This window comes from Mesocricetus auratus, unplaced genomic scaffold, assembly GCF_017639785.1.
Source record: "Mesocricetus auratus isolate SY011 unplaced genomic scaffold, BCM_Maur_2.0 Super-Scaffold_6730, whole genome shotgun sequence".
Classification (NCBI taxonomy): Eukaryota; Metazoa; Chordata; class Mammalia; order Rodentia; family Cricetidae; genus Mesocricetus; species Mesocricetus auratus.
The window spans coordinates 14659938-14680506 of record NW_024429184.1 but is presented as its reverse complement, the minus strand read 5'-3'; the positions used below and the strand labels follow the sequence as shown (position 1 = coordinate 14680506).

The following is a 20569-nucleotide window of genomic DNA, read 5'->3' as shown; positions in this document are numbered from 1 at the left end:
TTATGGTATTTTACAGTTTTTGTTTTAGACCACATTCAGAGCTGTCTTTGGTCACACCTAGAAGTGTACATAGTTTCCCTTGAAATCTTTTAAATATCGTAAAATAATTTTTGAGCTAAAAAATGGACTCAGTTCTGTGTAATTTCTGTATGTGCTTGTTTATATGTATTTGTTCATGATTAATTAGGATAAAAGAATTCATACCATGTTATTAACCTTGATTTTCCTCTGCACACTGAGAATAGAGGCAGGCTAGGAGATGTAATTAGCTTTCCCTCTGCTTTATTATCGTATTTATTTTGTTTGTATAAAAAAGAAAGAAAAGGCCGGGCGGTGGTGGCGCACGCCTTTAATCCCAGCACTCGGGAGGCAGAGGCAGGCAGATCTCTGTGAGTTCGAGGCCAGGCTGGACCGACAGCCTCCAAAACAATACAGAGAAACCCTGTCTCGTAAAACCAAAAAAAAAAAAAAAAAAAAAGAAAGAAAGAAAGAAAGAAAGAAAGAAAGAAAGAAAGAAAGGAAGAAAAGGGTATTTATTTCTGGAAGACTTCAGTGTAAGCCAGACCTGGTGTCACAGCCTGTAATCCCAGCTGCTCAAGAGGCTGAAGCATAAGTATCACCAAGTTCAAGGACAACCTGGGCAACTTAATGAGAACCTATCTCCTAGTAAAATACACCAATTAGGATTGCTGATATAGCTCAATGGTAAGCCGTTTGCCCAGGCTGGGCGGTGGTGTTACTCTAGTTATCTCGAGAATCATAGATGCATTTTTATTTCTGTTCTTTATTTCCTATTCTATAATGACTTGTATTCATTTTTTAAATTATCTTATATATTCAAGGTATAATGTACACTATTTTATTACTTATGAATAATTATATGTCATAAATACTTTGGGAATAGTATAATCAGTTAATAGTATTTACTACTGTTGAGTGTTTTTTAGCCATTCTAATAGATGTGTAATACTGCTCTTTTTGTGGTTTTCATTTGTGTCTGCCTAGCGACTAACATGACTAAATACCCTTTTGTATGTTCATTTTTATCCCTGTGTTATCTTTGATGAAGTGTCTACATCCCTTCTAATTTTTAATTTTAGTATTTATTTTCTCATTATTATTGTAAATATAACTTATTGCCTACATGATTCAGAAATATTTTCCCAAACAACAGCTTATCTTTTTTTAACTATTTATTTTGTTTATTGAACTATACATTTCTCCCTCCCCTCCCATTCTCCCCACTTCCCCCCATGTTCCCAATTTACTCAGGAGATCTTCCTAGGCAGGTGCATGTATGTCTCTCTTAGGGTCCTCTTTGTTGCCTAGATTTGCTGGGGTTGTGACCTGTAGTCTTGTTGTCCTTTGCTTTCTGTCTAATATCCACTTATGAGAGAGTACATATTATATTTGTCTTTCTGAGTCTGGGTTACTTCAATCAGGATAACTTTTTCTAGTTCTGTTCATTTACCTGCAAATTTCAAGATGTCATTGTTTTTTTTTTTTTTCTGCTGAGTAGTACTCCATCATGTAAATGTACTACATTTTCCTTGTCCATTCTTTGATTGAGGGGCATCAAGGTTGTTTCCAGGTTCTGACTATTATAAATAATGCTGCTATGAACATAGCTGAGCTAATGTCCTTGGGGGTAAGAGTGTGCTTCCTTTTGGATATATGCCCAAAAGTTGTATTGCTGGGTCTTGAGGTAGATTGAGCCCCAATTTTCTGAGAAACTGATTTCCAAAGCAGCTGTGCAAGTTTGCAGTCCCACTTACTCCACATCCTCTCCAGCATACACTGTCATCAGAGTTTTTGATCTTGGCCATTCTGACAGGTGTAAGATGGTATCTCAGAGTTGTTTTGATTTACATTTCCCTGAGTGCTAATGATGTGATCATTTCCTTAAGTGTCTTTTCAACTGTTGGACATTCCTCCATTGAGAATCCTCTGGTTGGATCTGTACCCCGTTTTTGTTGTTCTTGTTTTTGTTTTTTGTTTGTTTGTTTTATTTTTCAAGACAGGGTTTCTCTGTGTAGCTTTGGAGCCTATCCTGGAACTCAGACTGGCCTTGAACTCAGAGATTCACCTGCCTCTGCCTCCTGAGTGCTGAGATTGTTTGGGAGAGGGGCGTTGTGTGTACTCCATTTTTTATTAGATTATTTGGTCCTTTGATGTCTAGTTTCTTGGGTTCTTTGTATATTTTGAAGATCAGTCCTCTGTCAGATGTGGGGTTGGTGAAGATCTTTTCTTAATCTGGAGGCTGCCATTTTGTCTTATTGACCATGCTCTTTGCTTTACAGAAGCTTCTGAGTTTCAAGAGGTTCCATTTATTCATTGTCACTGTCAGTGTCTGTTCTACTGGTGTTCTATTTAGGAAGTGATCTCTTGTGCCAATGAGTTCAAGGCTGCTTCCCACTTTCTCTTCTATGAGTTCAGTTTTATGTTGAGGTCTTCAATCCATTTGGACTTCAGTTTTGTGCATGGTGATAGATAGTTATGCCAGCACCATTTGTTGAAGATGCTTTCTTTTTTCCATTTTGTAATTTTAACTTCTTATTCAAAAATCAGGTTTTCATAGGTGTGTGGGTTGGTATCAGGGTCTTCGACTCAATTCCATTGGTCCACCTATCTGTTTTTATGCCAGTATCAAGCTGTTTTCATTACTGTAGTTCTGTAATAGAGTTTGACGTCAGATATAATGATGCCTTCAGACATTCCTGTATTATACAGAGTTGTTTTGACTAATCTGGGTGTTTTGTTTTTCCATATGAAGTGGAGTATTGTCCTTTTGAGGTCTGGAAAGAATTGTGCTGGGATTTTGATGGGGATCACATAGAATCTGTAGATTGCTTTTGGTATGATTGCTATTTTTAACTATATTAATCCTACCTGTCCAAGAACATGGAAGATCTTTCCATTTTCTGATGTCGTCTTCAATTTCTTTCTTCAAAGACTTAATATTCTTTTTATAAAGGTCTTTTACTTGTTTGATTAGAGTCACCACAAGATATTTTATGTTATTAGTGACTATTGTAAAAGGCAATATTTCTCTGATTTTTTTTCAGCCCTTTTATCATCTGTATATAGAAGGGCTACTGATTTTTGTTGTTGTTGTTAATCTTGTATCCTGCTATATTACTGAAGGTATTTATCAGTTGTAGGAATTCCCTGGTAGAATTTTTGGTGTCACTTATGTATACTATCATATCATCAGCAAATAACAAAAGTTTGACTTCTTTTCCAATTTGTATCCCCCTTGATCTTTTGTTGTCTTATTGCTCTAGCTAGAACTTCAAGTACAATATTTTATAGATACGAAGAAAGTGGATAGCCTTGTCTTGTTCCTGATTTCAGTGGGATTGCTACGGGTTTCTCTCCATTTAGTTTAATGTTGGCTGTTGACTTTTACTTTCTAGATTGTTCTTTGACTGACAAGTTTGTAAATTTGAGGTACAATTTACAAGTCTTTCCTTTTAAGTCTTGTGTTTTGGGTGTCATTTCTAAGAACTCTTTACCCAATCTCAGGCTATAAAAATTTTGTCCTGTGATTTTTTTTTCTGTACATTTTACAGTTTAGTGTTTCATTTTCTGATTGTGGGTCCATTTTGAGTTGCTCATTTCACCATTCATTAAAGTCCATGCTGTGTGCGTTTGTTAAAGATTACACAACTATGCTTACGTGAATTGATTTCTAGCCTTTATTCTGTGGTACTGATATATATTTGCCACAGTACTGGTGCCCAGCTCTTGATTACTGTGACCCCACAACCTTAAATCCAGGCAGTAGGAATGGTTTCTGAAAACTTTTTTCTCTAATTGTATTTCTTTTCTCTTTCCAAATGACTATATAATTAACTTGTTTACCTGTGATAAATTCTAATTCGACTTTGATTATTGAGTTTAATCTATTGAAGACCATAGGGACAGTTTACTATATTGAGTATTATACTCCATAAATACAGTGTATATCTTACTACTTAGCCTGGGCTTCTTTGTTTTTTCTATTGTAAGAATTTTAAAGATGTCAATATATACATGTTCCTCATTTAGGTTTGCACATATTTTTGTTGGAATTGTACCAAAAGATATTTTGATTTACCAAATGGCTTTTCAGTCATTTATTACTTGTGTATAGAAAAAATATTTAGGATTAAATATGTGTAGTAGTTCTCAAGTGTTATAACTTTCTTTTGATTGCCTGTATTTTCTGTTTACAATGAACGTTAATATTCAGTACTTTTATAATAGTGTGTGTGAGAGAGGGAGAGAGAGAGAGAGAGAATCAATGTCAAGTGTCTTCTTGAACCACTTCTCACTTCTACCCTTATTTTTTGAAACAGGATCTCACTAAAGCTACAGCTCCCTGATTTGGTAGACTTGACTGTCCAACAAGTTCCAAAGATCCTCTTGCCTCTGCCTCCCCAACACTAGGATTGCAGGAGTGTGCCACCTCACCCTACTTTTTACATGAGTACTAGGGATCCAAACTCAGGTCTTCATGCTTACACAGCAAGCACTTTACCAACTGAGCTGTCTCCCTAGTTCCTATATGAATTTTTTAAGATGAGCTTTTATATTAGATTGTGACAGCATCAGATAGCACAGATCTGGACGAAAAGTGTAAGAGTCTGTAACTGCAGCTCCAGGGCCATCTGGCACCAGCTGTGAACATATGCACAAGCGTGCACACCCTCAAAACACTCATGCACATACAGTTAATTAGGAAAAATGCAGGTTTCTGGCTGTGGTGGCATGCACATGTAACCCCAGAATTCAAGAGGTCAGGCAGGGCTACATGGTGAAACTGAATAAATAAACCCATAAGTCAGTGAAAAGATATAATTTCTGAGTAAGTTGAAAGTTCTAAAGAAACTCAAGATCCTGGAGAACAGGAGACTCCTCTCCTGCGCACATTATTGCATGTTCACTAGCACACCACCAAGATAGACTTCCAGAACGATGAGGGTTTATCTTCCAAGTTTCTCCTTCCCTGATAGAACTCTCTAGTTACTGGTAAAAAGGACGTGCTTGTAAAAATGCTGTGACTATTATTGTTTTGACATTGTCAGGAAAAGAAATGAACTAAGTTTGAGTAAATTGAGCAAGGACATGTCACTCTGAGAATAGGGTGGAATGCTTTGGTTTTTATCAGTGGCCAAAATAGTTTTTTTGTTGTCGTAAGTTAGCTGTAAGATACATAGTCAGATATTATCTGATCCTACATCTTTTTCTATGTACTTTTGAACAACTGAAAACATTAAGTCAATCTCATCTGAATGTGTTAGGTGCTCATCAATTTTATTTTATTTTTCCTCTGTGAAGAAAGGAGCCACAGTGGCTACAACTAAATAAAATCTAGTTTATCCTTTCCTTTTTGATTTGTTTTTGTGAGTCTTTGCTTTCCTACTAAGCTTGACCACAAAGAAGAGCTGACCACTTTCCAGTGGAATATCAGCTGCCTTATTGGTGTCCATTTGTCCATGACCATAGATCTCCAATGAAAGTACAGAGAGTGCCAATCTCACGTGACTGTAGTTCTAACTAATAATAGTTGAGCACTTGCTATATAGCCAGCATTGTTCTAAGGAATTAATCTTACCAAGTCTCACCGTCACAGCAGTCCCTTGAGCCATAGGAACCATGTTTTACAAATAAGGAAGCTGAGACACAGGGTCTATAATTTGTCTAAGACAGTAAGTACAGAGCCAGGATCTGAACCCAGCTATTTATTTGGTTCTGGCATGCTGATTTTAACAGTTATGTTCTCATGATTCATTGTCTTCATTTTCTTCTATTGTTTTGCTTGCAGTATCCTTAGATAAAAACAGCATGTGTTAGAAGATTAGCAACTGTTTGTAAAATGTACTTGCATCAGTCATCTGGACTCATGGAGTAACTCCAGAAACATTTGAGATTCCTTATACAAAAATCTTCCTCAAAAGAAAATGTCACTAAAGAGAACTGAGCATGTGTGAGTGTATTGCGGTTTTTGTGTGTGTTTGATTTTAAATATTTTTCTATAAAATAAGGACAGTAATCTGACTGACTTTGTGCCCTTAAAACTGCACTTAAGAGACTACAAAAAAGGTGAATATTTTGTGCAAAAAAATAGCAAGTCAGTACTCCTAATTGCAGAGGATTATGAGTATAGGGACTGATTAAAATTTGACCTTGCATAAAACTGTTCCAAAAAGAGTCCGGTTCTTTTTGGAAGCAACTTTGAGATATCGCTCAATGAATGACTTTTCATACTGATTGTTGAAAAAAACAAATGTAGATTCTATATACATTGTCACATATAGGTGATGTATATATGTATAGATGTATTTTTGTTAATGTTTTTATAGCTTCTCTTTACCAAGAACAACCAGTTTTTATGCAGAGTAGAAATATGCAAGCAACCTTAAAACAGTAACATCTTGAATTTTAATTAAAGATTTCTGTTATTTTAGACCTTAGAGCTGTTTTATATAGAATTTTAATTTAAGATAAATGTTAGGATATTCTCTTAAATTTTTCACCCTACGATAAATTCTAGCTCACGTATACTCAGTGTATATGCAATAGGAAACATAAACACATTGTATGTCAGAGGAATCACATATATACACAGTGATTAGCTGAGTATTTGGACAGTTGGGTGACTTGAGAGTCATTATATGAAGAGTGTGTTGACCAGGCTCCAGCATAGGGTCATTCACTTGAAATGAAGGTTCTAAAATGATATGAATGTGCATATGGGAGTTACACTGATAGTTGAATCAAGAAACTAATATTTTTCTTGCCGTCACTACTCATTCAACAAATTTTAAACAAAATTATCCTCTTTAGGTTTTTTCTATTTAAGTTATTCACCATCCCTGAATATTGCTTGTTTTATCAAATCTTTTGTTTTGCTGCAGTGACTTAAGGGGCCAGCTCTTAACAACAGAGGCTTTGACAAAGCACCAGAGGGTTCTGTTAAAAAGTTGTGTTTCGTAATTGTAGTTGTCGTGTCAGAGCCTAACTGACTTGGAGCTGAAGGATTTTTGTGAGATGAGTAGCTGTGCCAGCAGGGACCCAAGTCTCCTGGGCTGGCCGCGCTCTCATTAAGATTTGCCGCTAGCAGTGGCGGTGTTCAGCATGTATGTGACGTGCATTCTGGTATTGTATGCTTGGCTTGTCAGCCTGCAGCTTTCTGACACTCACTTATGTCACTCTTTATTCAGAGAGGAAGAAGCTTTTGATAATTTGACAAGACAAGCTCTTAAACGATCTAGGTCATGGCCTTCACTGTCTGTGATTGTGAACATATTTCCTGAAAGCCCTGTCACTCATCACAGCTACATTTTCTCCCGGGGAGCCACAGGCCTGTCCTGGTCTCTTGTCAGCTCATACATTTTGGTTATTCATATACCAAATACAGTACTGAGATTTTTTTTTCCTTCCCTTTTGCAAATGCTAGCATGTTAGTAAGGCTAATCCTTTCTCCTGTGCTGTGTTCCCAGCAGGGCTGCGTTCAAGGGCTCTCTCTAGTACAAGGCAGACAACTGGCCAAGGGGAGCTGAGGAGGAGGAAAGGCCGCTTAGTGCTGTTTTTGTGTTTGTTCATTGTTGTGGAAATATGAGAACTGGTGGCAAGGGCCTTGTCTGTTGAGCACTTGAGTCTTGGTCTGCTGTCAGGGGCTGTTTAAGATTGAGTGTTTTATTTTCTTTGATGTACGCATTTGAGAATGGGAAGTGGGAATTAAACAACAGATGCCCTAAGCCGTTGTTCTCATAAAACAATAATTAGCACCTGATAAAATGCAATATGGGTCGAAATGCACATTATAAACTCTCAATTCATCTGGCGTGGCAAACTGTGTTAATTCATCTTTGAATTTTATGAATAATAACAATCAGTTATTCATGTATGTTTATTATCCAAAATACAATAGACAGGAAAACAAGTTGGGCAAAAGTTGGCAAACAGTGTATCACATTGCAGAAACAGATGTACAAGTGTGCTTTGTGTGTTCAGTTGTGTGACTTAAGGATGCCCTGTGGGTCCATCTGCCTAAGTACCACTTAGGGAAGGGGACCGAGGCAGCATTACAACAGTGCTTTGATGCTTTATTATATTTTCACTTTAAATGAGCTGCACAGATGACTATTCATTCGGTTCAAATTTTAGTTTAAAATAAATTAGACCAAGTTTTCGGTTGTGATAGTTAGCTTCTTCCTTATTCCACCTAAATTTCTCAAGCACTAGATATATAACCCTGAATACCTGCTATTCTGTGTGGTAAGAAATTTTAAAATGTGTGTGAGAATAATGCTAAGGAATGTTAAAAAGAAGAAGGAAGAGGAAGAAGAAGTGACTGCCAAAGCTTTTGCATGTAAAAAGTAACGGGATTTTAAATTTTGATTAATGATTGCAGTTACATTTCATATTTAAATAAATGTGTGTGCTTTCTGTTAACCCTTCCTTTGAAGTTTCTTTTCTAACCTTACATAGTATTAAGTATAAAATAGTAAAATGAAGCTGTGCATAGGAATGCTAAATAAAGGTAGTTACAAAATAGCTAGAAAGAATTTTTTAAATTGCAATGCTATTGTCTAATAAAAGAAAAGAAGTTTCAAGTCTTTCACTACTAAATTTCTGTATCATCATCATCTTTGTGTACAGAGCAATCAAATAATTGTTCAAAAACCAAGTAATTCTTTTATTACTAAATTGCTACTGTACTAGCAAAGGTCACATGGTAGAGTGGCAATCTGCCAGCCTATGACAACTCAGTGATTGTGATTTTTCAACCGTATTATTCTGAGGATGCTGTGGTAATCAAGAACTATCCATAACTAATGTATAAATAACTGCTTGCTAATCTTTATATTAATGCAACTCACATTATATGTACACAGAAAAAAGGTTATTCCAGAAGGTAGGAGTGAGTATTCGAAGATATATCATACATAGGTCTTTGTAAGTATGTTTGTACATATCATCCTTAAGAACTTTTGTAGCTGACAACTTTGTAGCTATTATTATTTATCTGTTACTAGCATTGTCTTTGCCTCCTGAAGCTACTTTTAATTTTCTGAATTTAGTTCCCTTTCAGTTAGTTTTATTCATCCAAAAATCATTGGCATAAGCTGTGGGGTTTTTCAGACATTTTATATTTTATTAATATGCCATTAAAACTGGGAAGCTGACCACTGGACATTCTCATTTACATACTTTTCTATAGAAAATTGCATGAGTTAATTAGAGTATATAAGATGTGGTTTCTTTCAACTGAGTTATATTATCTTTGTCTAACCACTTATGTGGTATTTTCAGTAGTTTTTGCTGTTCGTGGTTGTTGTCATCAACATTCTATTTCTCAAAGATGGTTAACTGATGAGCTAAATAGTGCTGTTACAGACTGTTTCCTAAACAAGGTCCTAATTTGCCATGAAGAGATTGACATGTGACTCAGGGAAGGGCCTCTTATCGCATTTGTTACTGTTGCCGAGTATTTTGTTGTTACCCTGATTTCAGTAAGTTCATCTTTGACAGAATTTTTGAGGTTTCATTGTTTTGCTTTTAGATTATTTCTCTATAAATATGAACATGTAAAATTTTAACATTTAGAGGAAAGGGCTTAAACTTGAGAGGTTTTTGTTTGTTTGTTTTTCTTTTTTTAAATCTCTTTTTCATCAAGTATTAAGTTAGCACCAAATAATTAGATAAAAGGTAGCAGCAGCTATTACGAGTGAGTGCATGACGCTATGAGGGCTTCTTAGAAGCACTTGCTCTAAAATTGTCTTCTGTTGTGCTTCCAAAGAAGTTCAGAATGGTCTTTTAAAAGATGTGTTTGGTTAGTAGTACACATTTTGATCACTGCTCTTGATTTACTAGTTTAACTGAGTTATGACTCTTTATTCCACCTTAGTACCCAAACTTCTAACCTGAGAAGAAAGAGAGGAGGAAAACTTTGTTACTGGCTTCCTGACAATGGCAGGAAGTGTGTTAACCCAGTGTAAAATTCAATTAAACTGTCTAGCCAGGTTTTTGAAGCTGAAATGCAGGCCCTTTCTGTTAAGCTTCTTATTTTCCTGTGACCGACACCGGTGGATGCTGGGTTATGCCAAAACCAACAGGCTGTAAAGTACCTTGTTTCATGCTCCCAGCTGATCAATATTTTTATTTTCCAGGCTTGCCCAGAAATCTGGAGGCAGTATCACCTAACGGTGAGTAAAAACACCTTTTTATTTTCCCCAACACCCAGCCTATTTACACTTCTCTGAACTGCTGACCATAAAATATAGACAAGGATCTTCTGCAGCAAGATAATAAACATCTGGAGAGTTTGTACTGAGAGAGCAATAATACACCTTTCCCTCTCTCCTACCCACTGCCTGTCCTTTATTTCCTTGTTTTTAAAAGGTTTCAAATGATTCTTATTACTCACATCATTGAATGATTATATGATGATACTCTCAGGCTTAGACTATATCCATGAAGTTAAAGGAGAAAGGCTTGCTAGAAGCTAAAAAGCAGCATAATAATCCAGTGCCTTTAGACTTGTTACCACAGTCCATAAGCACACAGCACACAATGCCATCCATTATCATTTTCTGCTTTTGCTGAGCTATTATACATTCTTACTTGATTAGAAAAAAACTTAGTGTACCTCTCATAGGACAGTCAGCTCCTCTGTCCTTAAAACTCTCTTGACATACATGCTTAATCAAATTATCCTATGCTGATTTATGAAGATTTTAGTCTTAGTAAAAACAGAAAATGTTGCTATACAATCCAGTTGACTAATGCTAAGTATTATAAAGTCAGCTTACTTTTAGTCTTGGTAAAAAGAGAAAATGTTGCTATACAATCCAGTTGACTAATGCTAAGTATTATAAAGTCAGCTTACTTTTAGTCTTGGTAAAAACAGAAAATGTTGCTATACAATCCAGTTGACTAATGCTGAGTATTATAAGGTCAGCTTACTTTGACTCTCCAGCATAAATGTCAGTGGTTCACTGTTGCCTTACTCTTCATTCTCGATATTGTAAGTAAGTTGTGCTGAAAGACAGTTTCTTTTAATTATACAGTTGTATAACTTAACATTATTAATAGTTGTTAAAGTTTAATATATAAAAGGTTCTGTGTATAAGGAAGATCAGAAAATAGAAAAGGCAGTTTAAAAAAAAACACCTTCATACTGCTTTCCTCTTGCAGAAATAAAAATGAGCCAACAGGTAGACTTATCCCATTGTCTGTCTGGGCCACAGTGTCTGGAATAGTATCCGCAGGTCTGTTTAAAGGTTTAGTGTTGCAGAAAATAAAAGTCGTCTACATGTCTATATATTCTATACATACATGTAAAAATGCAATTAATGGATTATGTTTGTGGTATTGTAGCAGTTCTTTGGTAACAGAATAATGGTGAAGCCCTTGTAGCCTAACCCTAGTGAAAACAGAATTGTTCTTACACTTCTCAAGATCACAGAGTCTCTGTATAATGGTGCAGTAGTACTCATTAGTTTTATTAAGTAATATCATAGTAGATTTGACCGTTATTCCTTTAGCTTTCTGCTAAAGAATTTTATGTGACTATTAATGAAGGATGAAAATTAGCTTCAAATGTAACAGAAATACTTAAAGGTTTATTGAATATTTTTTAGCTTTTCAGAAACAAATTATAAAAAGAACACAAATCTTTTGAAGTGAAAAAATCACCTTTACTAGAATATAATATATCCTATCTATAAGAATAACATTCAATTTGAAAACTTTCCATATCCAGAAACTTGGTTGATTTTTCTTTCAGAAAATGTCAATTGCTGTAATTCACATCAAACAGGCTTTAATAAACAATGAATTACTATGCAAAAATAACTATTAGAGTAGTATGCTTTTAAATGTATAAATACTTTATCAGTCCATCTAAAATATATCATTTTCTAATTATTTAAACTGCTTTAATATATGAACAGGATGTGAACATCTGCCTTAATTAAGCAGTATTAAATATTGAGAAAGCAAACTGCATGTTGCTTTTAGCCATCATCAGCCCTTTTACTAGGCGATGGACTGCCATCTATTGACTCAGAGTAGCCCTCGCATGCGAATATGGCATCAGTCACAGCAATGGCCACAGAAGGAGCTAGGTTTGAAATGCTACTATGTATTCATTTCAACCAGCGTGCTTAAAGCTATGGAGCAGTCTGCAGCTCATTGTGGTGCATTCCTTCCTTTTCTAACCAAAAAAGTGTCTGTTTCTAACCCAATGAACTGTGCTTCAGGGTTAGATTTATTTTAAAAAGTTCCTTTGGAACTGTTTACATCTGAGTGCTTCTCATTTGCTGTTGTGTGGTTCCCAGCTGATGAAACTGGAAGCTCATATCCAGAACAAGTACATTTTCAGCAGCCACAAAAACAGGCCTGTAAGAAGGAATGGTGACGTTGATTAACATAAGTAGACTTGTGAATTTCAAAGCTTCCTTAAAGTATTGTGGAATGAGATAACGAAAGAGAAGTTTTCATTATTTTCATTAATTTCATCAAAGGTAAAATGAAGTCTCCTAAATAGAAGAGCTTTTTTTTTAACAAACTTGATTTTAAGATATTAATACAAGGCAAGTCCATCATTCCAAAAGATGCACACTGATGATAAGATTCCAAAGCACATACCCAGCACAGCATGGGCTTTACTGCTTTTCTTTATGCGTTTCAATGACTAATAAAAAAATCATACCTTGTGATGTCTTTGTTGACCTGGAGACATACATGAGGAAAAAAATTAACAATCACGTAATTTCCTGAAATAGTTGCTACTTCTAGTTCCTCAAATAAGTTAGTTTTTAAATGTTTTAATCATAATAACCCTATTCTTTACAACTTCCCAGCTTCAGATTTTTAGCAGCCTTGACTCTATGTATTCTTTTTCTTCACTCACATAACTCCCTATCACAAAAGAAAGTCCCTGCTTCCCTCCCTTCATTTCTTACATCATTGTAAAACCCGAGGCTAATATGGCACCAACAGAGCTTTATAATCAATAGAATTTGTACGTGTTAGAAGTATAATTGGACATGCATTAGACATTCTTAACCTGCTTTCTTAAAAAGTAATCAAGAAATTATCATTCGGAGGCTCTATGTATTAAGAACCAAAAAGGTTAATGAATCTTTTATGTTTAATTTTGTGTTTGGACTTCTTTGGTATTGACTTAAAATATATTGCAACCTTACTGCTTCTTATTTTAACTAAAAATTTCAGAATAAGGAAGTAAATATAATTTTTATACAAAGGTTAAATTTTAAATGTTTATTCATCATGTTTAGAATGCTTAGAATTTATACTTCAAAAAAATGGAAATATTTACTAATTGTGCAATTGAGAAGAGAAATAAATTTTTCTTGCTTTCTTTCTGGCCCAAAGAAGGCTTATGGCCAGGATTTACCAGTGATCAAGAGTAAGGCCCTGAGCCCACTGAACGGCAGACAGTAATTAACAGCATTCATTTCCTTTTCCCACTCCACGTTCACGCCTTATCTAGGAACATCAACTTAGACATGTGTTTTTTGAGTTTTCACAGTGTGAATTTTTTACCATCTAAAGAATGCTGTATTCCACAGAACAGTACCCCAGATATCAGCAGAGTGAAAGCTAACTTTAGAACTGCTGTTTCACAGTCCAAGAGGAGAGACTAGGAAGTGAATGTAGGTGCTAAAGCTACAGCCATTCAAATATCTTTATCTTGGGCTTGAGATATAAGGAGGGGTAAATAACAATCTTTAACTACCTTATGCTAAAGTGCCATGTTTTTCTTTAAAAATAACTTTTAAAGCAAAACATTTTTAAAAGCCATCCTCAATGGAGATTTTTTTTTCTGTTCATTTTTTTCAAAGAAGCTTCTTTTTGATTGGGTGTGACTTTCTGTGAGCCTCTTGGCACCCAAGCAGACCTGCCACCCGAGAGATCACTGTCCACACGCTGCTTAACTGGGAAGGCCTCGTTCTTTCCTGTGTCTGCACGTGTTGGGGAGGGAAACAGCCCAGGTGTGTGTTTAGAAAATAGAATCAGTTGGGCATTATCTTTAGAATTGTCCATTCCAAAATAGAGTGAGGCCTAGTTCTCACTATTAAAAAAAAAGTGCCATGTTCAAGGACTGACAGAGAGATGATCATAAACAATGCTCTTATAAACTCATTCGGTTCAGTCCACTTTGCCATTTCCCAAAACCAAGAATACTCATAAATTGTAGGAGTTTCCTTTATGTGCTGTGTCAGTGTTTTGATTAACTAAATATTGCTATTGAGACACTCTAGCTGTTAAATTTCAAAATGCAGTTTTATGTAAAATCCTCTTAACACTGACACCGTGCTAAGGTTAATGTGCTCGTTTGAGTTCTGGAGCTTGGTAAGGCATGTGTCCCTTTGTGGTACTTAGGTGATGGTGTCCTCACAGTGCTCTACACCCCCAGGCCACTTCACTTTTCCTTCAGGTCACTTGTTACCCAGACAACAAGATTTGTTTGGTTGGTTTTTGGTGCTGGATCTGAACCCAGGGCTTTATGTATGCTAAGTATGGGCTTTGCCACCACTAGCACCAGTAAGAATCTTTTTAATAAGCATTGATGATTTCAATGATAACAGATGGGAAATACATTTGAACAGTGGCAGAATTTTTGAAGATTTTTCACATGGAAATTTTATCTGAAATAGGCTGGTATTTAATATTTTAAGTATTTGTTCTGCCTTTAATATCAAAATTATGATAGATTTTCTAACTTCAGTCTTACCATTTTTTAACTTAATATATAAAAAGTAATTGTTACATTAAAAAAGTTAAATTAAATCATTTTTAAGTATTTCATGACATGCCAAAAGTAATCATTGAAAGCAATTAGGAAATGCACTTTCAATGAGGATAAAACCTGGAATTGTCAGTCTCAATAAATTAGATTCATTTTAAAATAAATATAATTTGCCAAATCACCAAAGAACAATTTTCTAAAGCTTTTCCTATAAGGGAAATTGGAAAAGCGTGGACACTGTGAGCTATTAGTACATATTATTTTTCTTTTCATGTTTCTTCAAGTCATGAACACATGTTTAATTTTTGAGTGAAGGGTATAATAAAATAATTTAAATTTAGGTATAACATATTTATTGAAGTAATAATATTAGTATTTTCTTCTTTTTGAGGGAAAATGAGGTGTCCATTCCTTCAGAGATTTTTCAGCATACTTGATTTTTAATATTTTAATTCAAAAGTAACTTGGCTTGGACAGGAAATCAATATGGTATATTTTGTTCAGGCTTGTTCTTGCCTATAAATATGTTTGAATACTTCATGGCAGTAACCATGATGTAGATAAAAGCATTTGAAATGATGAAGCAGTAAGAAGTGTGCATTGCCTGTACAGTTTATGGATGGCTTAAGAAAACTTGTGTTCTGCCGCTTTCTGAATGTCTGTAATCACCTCATCATTAGCTTTCATACTTCTGTTCATTTTTTTAGATAGTAATGCTGCTTAGTAATAAATTTATCTGGAGATTAAAATAATAAAGAAATAGATAAATTTATTTAATCTGAAGATGGCAACTTCTGTTTTCATTTGATTTTTTAAAAAAGGTCTCTGTGCTTTTTGACCTGTTCCATAATGGCTGGAGTATGGCCAGGATGTTGAGGACTTACATGTTCACCAAATGGACTTCTTGTGGCCATTCATTTTCTATACTGTTTTTCCTGAGGTTAACAGAAAGGTAGAAAATTACATTCAGACATTTTATTATCCTTTTTTCTCCCCCTCCCCATTGTGTTCATTTTTATTTACAAATGAATTATATCTAATCATTGTAGGAAAGAGTTGTTAATAATTAAATATATAGCAATTAAATTACACTTCTAGGTGTTTACATTTTAATATATGGCACAAACTTAGAGTCGCTCACCATATACTATATCTAGTACCAGAAGTTATATTTTTCCCATCTGAAATGTTAAGTAGTTTCTATTTTTGTCAGGCTACCTACACGTCAGAACAGAGAAATAAAATGTATAATTTTTAACATATTTAAATGGCTATTTTTCATGTAATAGGTGACTTAATGCCATTCCCTAAAGTACATTCTAGGTAACTGACTCTGTTGTGTATTTTCCTGGATATTTCACTGCAACAGTAAATGTAAATAAGGTATGCAAACCAGTGTTACTTGCATTAGTTAATTACAGTTAGGATCAACATAGTCTTTAAGAGTGCAGGTCAGTCCTTTGACTGACAGTCACTCAGGAAAATACCTCTTGACCTCTCCATGAGCAGTGTCTCTGAAACAGAACTGTGTTTGTTATTACACATGCTTCTGTAATGAGCAGGTAAAACTTACTTTAAGGTTTCGAAAACACTCTTTTAAGTGACTTAAAATGAATAAATTACCACTCAGATTGATTTGACCTTAAACTTGAAATTCATTGGTCATTTAATTCCCTCATATATTAGAAAGTCAAGGGAATTATATGTGAATTATACATTTGTAAATATTTCTTCCAGATACTTGAGGATTGGTCCTTAAGTAATATCAGTATTTTATATGAAAAAAATGCTACAAAGCCAAGGCATTGAACAACTAAAGAAAACTTGAAGACTTATAATCCAAATATGCATACATATACACATGGATGTATATGAGATTAAGTTATACCTTCACCTTAACTGGTTTACCAATATATGAATGGATCCTTTTTCAGAAACAAGAATTATTTAATGCTGAGTGTTCAGAAATCTGTATTAGTGAAAATAATCCATACATACACATATATCAATTACTGATAAGGCCACCAGATGGTTTTGTTTTTGTTTTGAGACAGGCAGTTCCTCCTGCCTCAGCCTCCTACTGCTGGGATTGCAGGGATAAACTACTATAAGCCCAGCTTTATTTTCTTTGCTTTTTAAAAAACGTGTGTGTGTGTGCATTATATTATGCATGTATATGTGCACACACATAAATATAACCGAATCTACTAGATATATTGTAAGGTCATCTTTATAATTTTGTAATTTCTCTGTGCTTATAAATGCCCCTTAAGGTTTTTGTTTGTTTGTTTTCTTTTATGAGATCTGCCTGGACTGGTCTTGAACTACTGACCCTTTTCCTTCAGCCTCCAAAAAACTAGAATTACAGGCATGAACTATCATTCCCAGATAAATGCCTACTTCCTATGAATATGCTTATGTACAGACATTTGCAGTTAGGAGAACTAAGTTTGGGACTCGGTGTTAACTTTGTTTATAAAATAAAATAAATGTCTTGGGTCTCTGACATTTCTATTGTTTTACAGTTGTACTACACATTTTTTAGAAAACACGCTATGAAATGTGGGCAGAAAGGCAGGCATATCGATGAGCTAATGTTCTTATCAAATATAAGGAAAAGAATGCCAACCTAGGGCTGTACTCTGCCTCCAGGTTTGATGCTCTCATGTAGTATGTACAGAGGTTGTGGTTAAATGTCTAACTCAGAGGAGTCTCAGTTCTCTCTGAAAATGGTGGTAGTGCCTCTCAGGACTTTGTGAGTGTGCAGTGAGGTAACTGCTGAACTTCACAGCTCTCCTCATTGCATGTTACATCAGGTAAGCTCCACACAGCAAGCCCTCGGCACCTCACCTTGAGTGTCTCAGCTCAAGGTGAGGAGAGTGTAACAACCTCTTCTTGGTGTCCTAACAATGTTTCCTTCTTACAGTTACTGGAGTTACAATACTTACAAGCTGTTCTCCTTTTCTTAATATTTATACTTGTCTTACTTGTTTCCAAAAATGTAGGTGAGTAACTTCTTTTTTTCTTTTTTTCCAAGACAGGGTCTTGCTATGTAGCCCAGGCTGGCCTGGAATCGCTATATAGCCCAAGCTGGCCTGGAACTCGAGATCCTCCTGCCTCAGCCTCATGAGTGCTGAGATTACAGGCGTGCGCCACCACGCCCGGTTTAGGTGAGTAACTCTTAATTAAGTACAGCAGACAAATTCTTTTCTTAATTTAATTTACCTGATAATCAGCATAAAAACATTTAAGATTAGATCACAGAAGATTAAAGTTCCTTCCTTTCCTATAAAAATGACAATATAAAGTACTTGTCATTGCAATGCATGTTTAGTGCTGGGTTTAATCCCCAGCATTAAAGGAAGCAGAAAGGCAAGACAGGGAGACGGGGGGAAGATAGTGATGATATTACTTTGAGATGTATGAATGAATTCAGCTACTATGTGCTTAATTTTTAACTGATAACTTCAATGTCTTGTGACTAGTCACTATAAGCAAATTATCTAATTCTTTATGATGAGAATAATATGAAATCAAACAGCTCACATCAATTATAATATCAAATACAAGGAAGAGAGGGATTGTTTTTTAATAAGATAGGAAGGGAAAACAAAAATACACCAGGGCTTTGCACTTCAGATAAAACTACTTGTGCCTGCACATGACCGAAGCCAGAGATGAACAAGAGAGCATCACAAAATATGAGAGCTGGCTAAACTCTTCAGTCTCCCAGGAAAAAAAAAAACAACACATTAAACACTTTCTCCATGTTTGTGGTATGTGTCCTCCAAAGAGCATTCCTAGTCCGTGTTCCTTATTTTAAGACAAGCAAAGGCTTATAAAGACAAAAGACCAAAGCTAGGGAGATGACTTAGTGGTTAAGATCACTGGCTGGTCCAGAAGTTCTGGGTTTGATTCCCAGCCACACATGGTATCTGTAATTCCAGTTCCAGGGGATCCATCAGCCTCTTCTGGCTTCTGTGGGTGTCAGGCGTACAAGTAGTGCACAGGCATAGTGCAGGCAAAACACTCACACTTAAATTTTTAAAATGTAACTTTAAAAGAAAGCAAGACTACCCTGGAACAGGTCCTTGGAGCTATGAAACTTTCTGTCTTTGTGACTGATGGTTGACAGTGTTTAGTAGAATAAACAGGCTTGGGAGGGGAAGTCATATGGTGTTATAGTCAAAATGAAAAGTTTGGGATTTATTTGGGTCCCCATGTATTAACTAATAAATACAATAGAGCTATGGTTCTAATCTATAATTATCAGTAGAAGTTTATATAAGCATTTAATGTGGTTGGAAGTTGTATATTTAACATGATGTCCATGCTTACACGCTACCCCAGTAAACCTGTCGATAAAATGTCTGTGAATTCACACATGTGTGTATTCTTTTCTGCCCCTTCCCTTATCCTGTCCCCACGCCCTCCTCAACCCTCCCCTGCATCATAGCTTGTGGTCTTTCCATCTGTGTACTAAAAGGTTTCTTTGTAAACTAGGCCATTTGTCGGTCATTGTTTGGGGTCCAAACAGTGGTAAGATACCCTGTCACTGATCCCGTGTGCTATGAATGGCAGCTCCTCTCCGGACAATTGGCGGAGGGGCTGAGAAATATCCCTGAGAGGATTATTTAACCTTTCAATTTAGAGGGCACAAAGCCTGGCTGATTAATGAACTTTCTGATGGGTGCCGATAAGCGGATCTATTTCTTTATTTCCCCTAAAAGTGATTCCTTCTCCTATCCATAGTACTATAATCTTAAACATAAATGTGGCAAATAGATTAAAAAACTGCACTAAAGAGTTTATCTGACTGGCAAACTGAAGGAGCTAAATTAAAATTGGTAATGACAGCAGTGGCTCAGCCTCATATATGGTTTTTAAATGCACTGTGTATTTTGAAGAGACTTATTCTCCAGCTTGCTGGTAATGACTGCTTTTGGTGCAGTCTGGGGCTGGCTTCTGTTATCCCCACCTCATGCCCCCCCCAAAAAAATGAGTTGTGTTATCTGGATGGCTGCAGACACATGCGCACCCCTCTCTCCCTGCATGGGCAGACAAGGTCGATAGCATTACAAGGTATTTGTGGCAGTGCTTGTTTCAGTTTTCAGAGCTGCCAGTTTCCAGGCAGATTTGAATTACAAAAGAAGAAGCTGGCATGAAAATTGAAAGGTTTTATCGGCTGGTCTGAAGCCTCATAGCACATTGCTTATTTATGCAGTCCATTTGCACCAGGAAATATAAAAAGGAAATACATTTTTAAAATAAGGCCATAAAGACCCAGATATGTCTAAGATGGCAAATAAAATATAGATACCTATAATATCTTTCCAGGAAACGATTTTCACTTAATGTTGCACATTACTTCAGAAGAGCATTTATGTTGCCGTCATAAATGTGTGTGTCTGTGTCACTATGTAGGTAGTCTCTGGGGATTAAGGAGGAAGCCCTATGCTAACTTACTTTAAAATTAAAATAGACGGAGGGATAGCTCTGCAGTTGGAGAGCTACATTGGAAATATTTAAATAGGGTGGTAAATTAAACCTAAACTAACATTTTTGCATTCCATGTAAAATTAGCCATGGCCCAGTGAATAGTGGCTGCTACCTTTAGAGAAAATTGGGATGCTTTTTAAGCCAGGAAGATTGGGAGCATTCAGGGAGCCCTGCTGGGCTCCTTACTGTCTTGCATATGCCCATTGTTCTCCCAGTACTGAGCTTTTCTTTTTGTTTTTGTTGTTGGGGTTTTTAGTGCATCATTTGCAGAAAGATTGGAAAGTGGTCAGTTTAATAGCT

General features: G+C 35.8%; 1 protein-coding gene across 3 annotated transcripts in view; it reads left to right on the top strand.

Moving 5' to 3' along the window:
- The window catches only part of Zcchc7 (zinc finger CCHC-type containing 7), a 174133-nt gene that overhangs the window by 141153 nt on the left and 12411 nt on the right, over positions 1-20569 (top strand). For all 3 annotated transcript variants that reach the window (XM_005078888.4, XM_013119600.3, XM_040739121.1), the window contains exon 6: positions 10161-10196. In XM_005078888.4, the coding sequence (XP_005078945.1) occupies positions 10161-10196 (36 nt within the window). The remainder of the gene's footprint in view (positions 1-10160; positions 10197-20569) is intronic.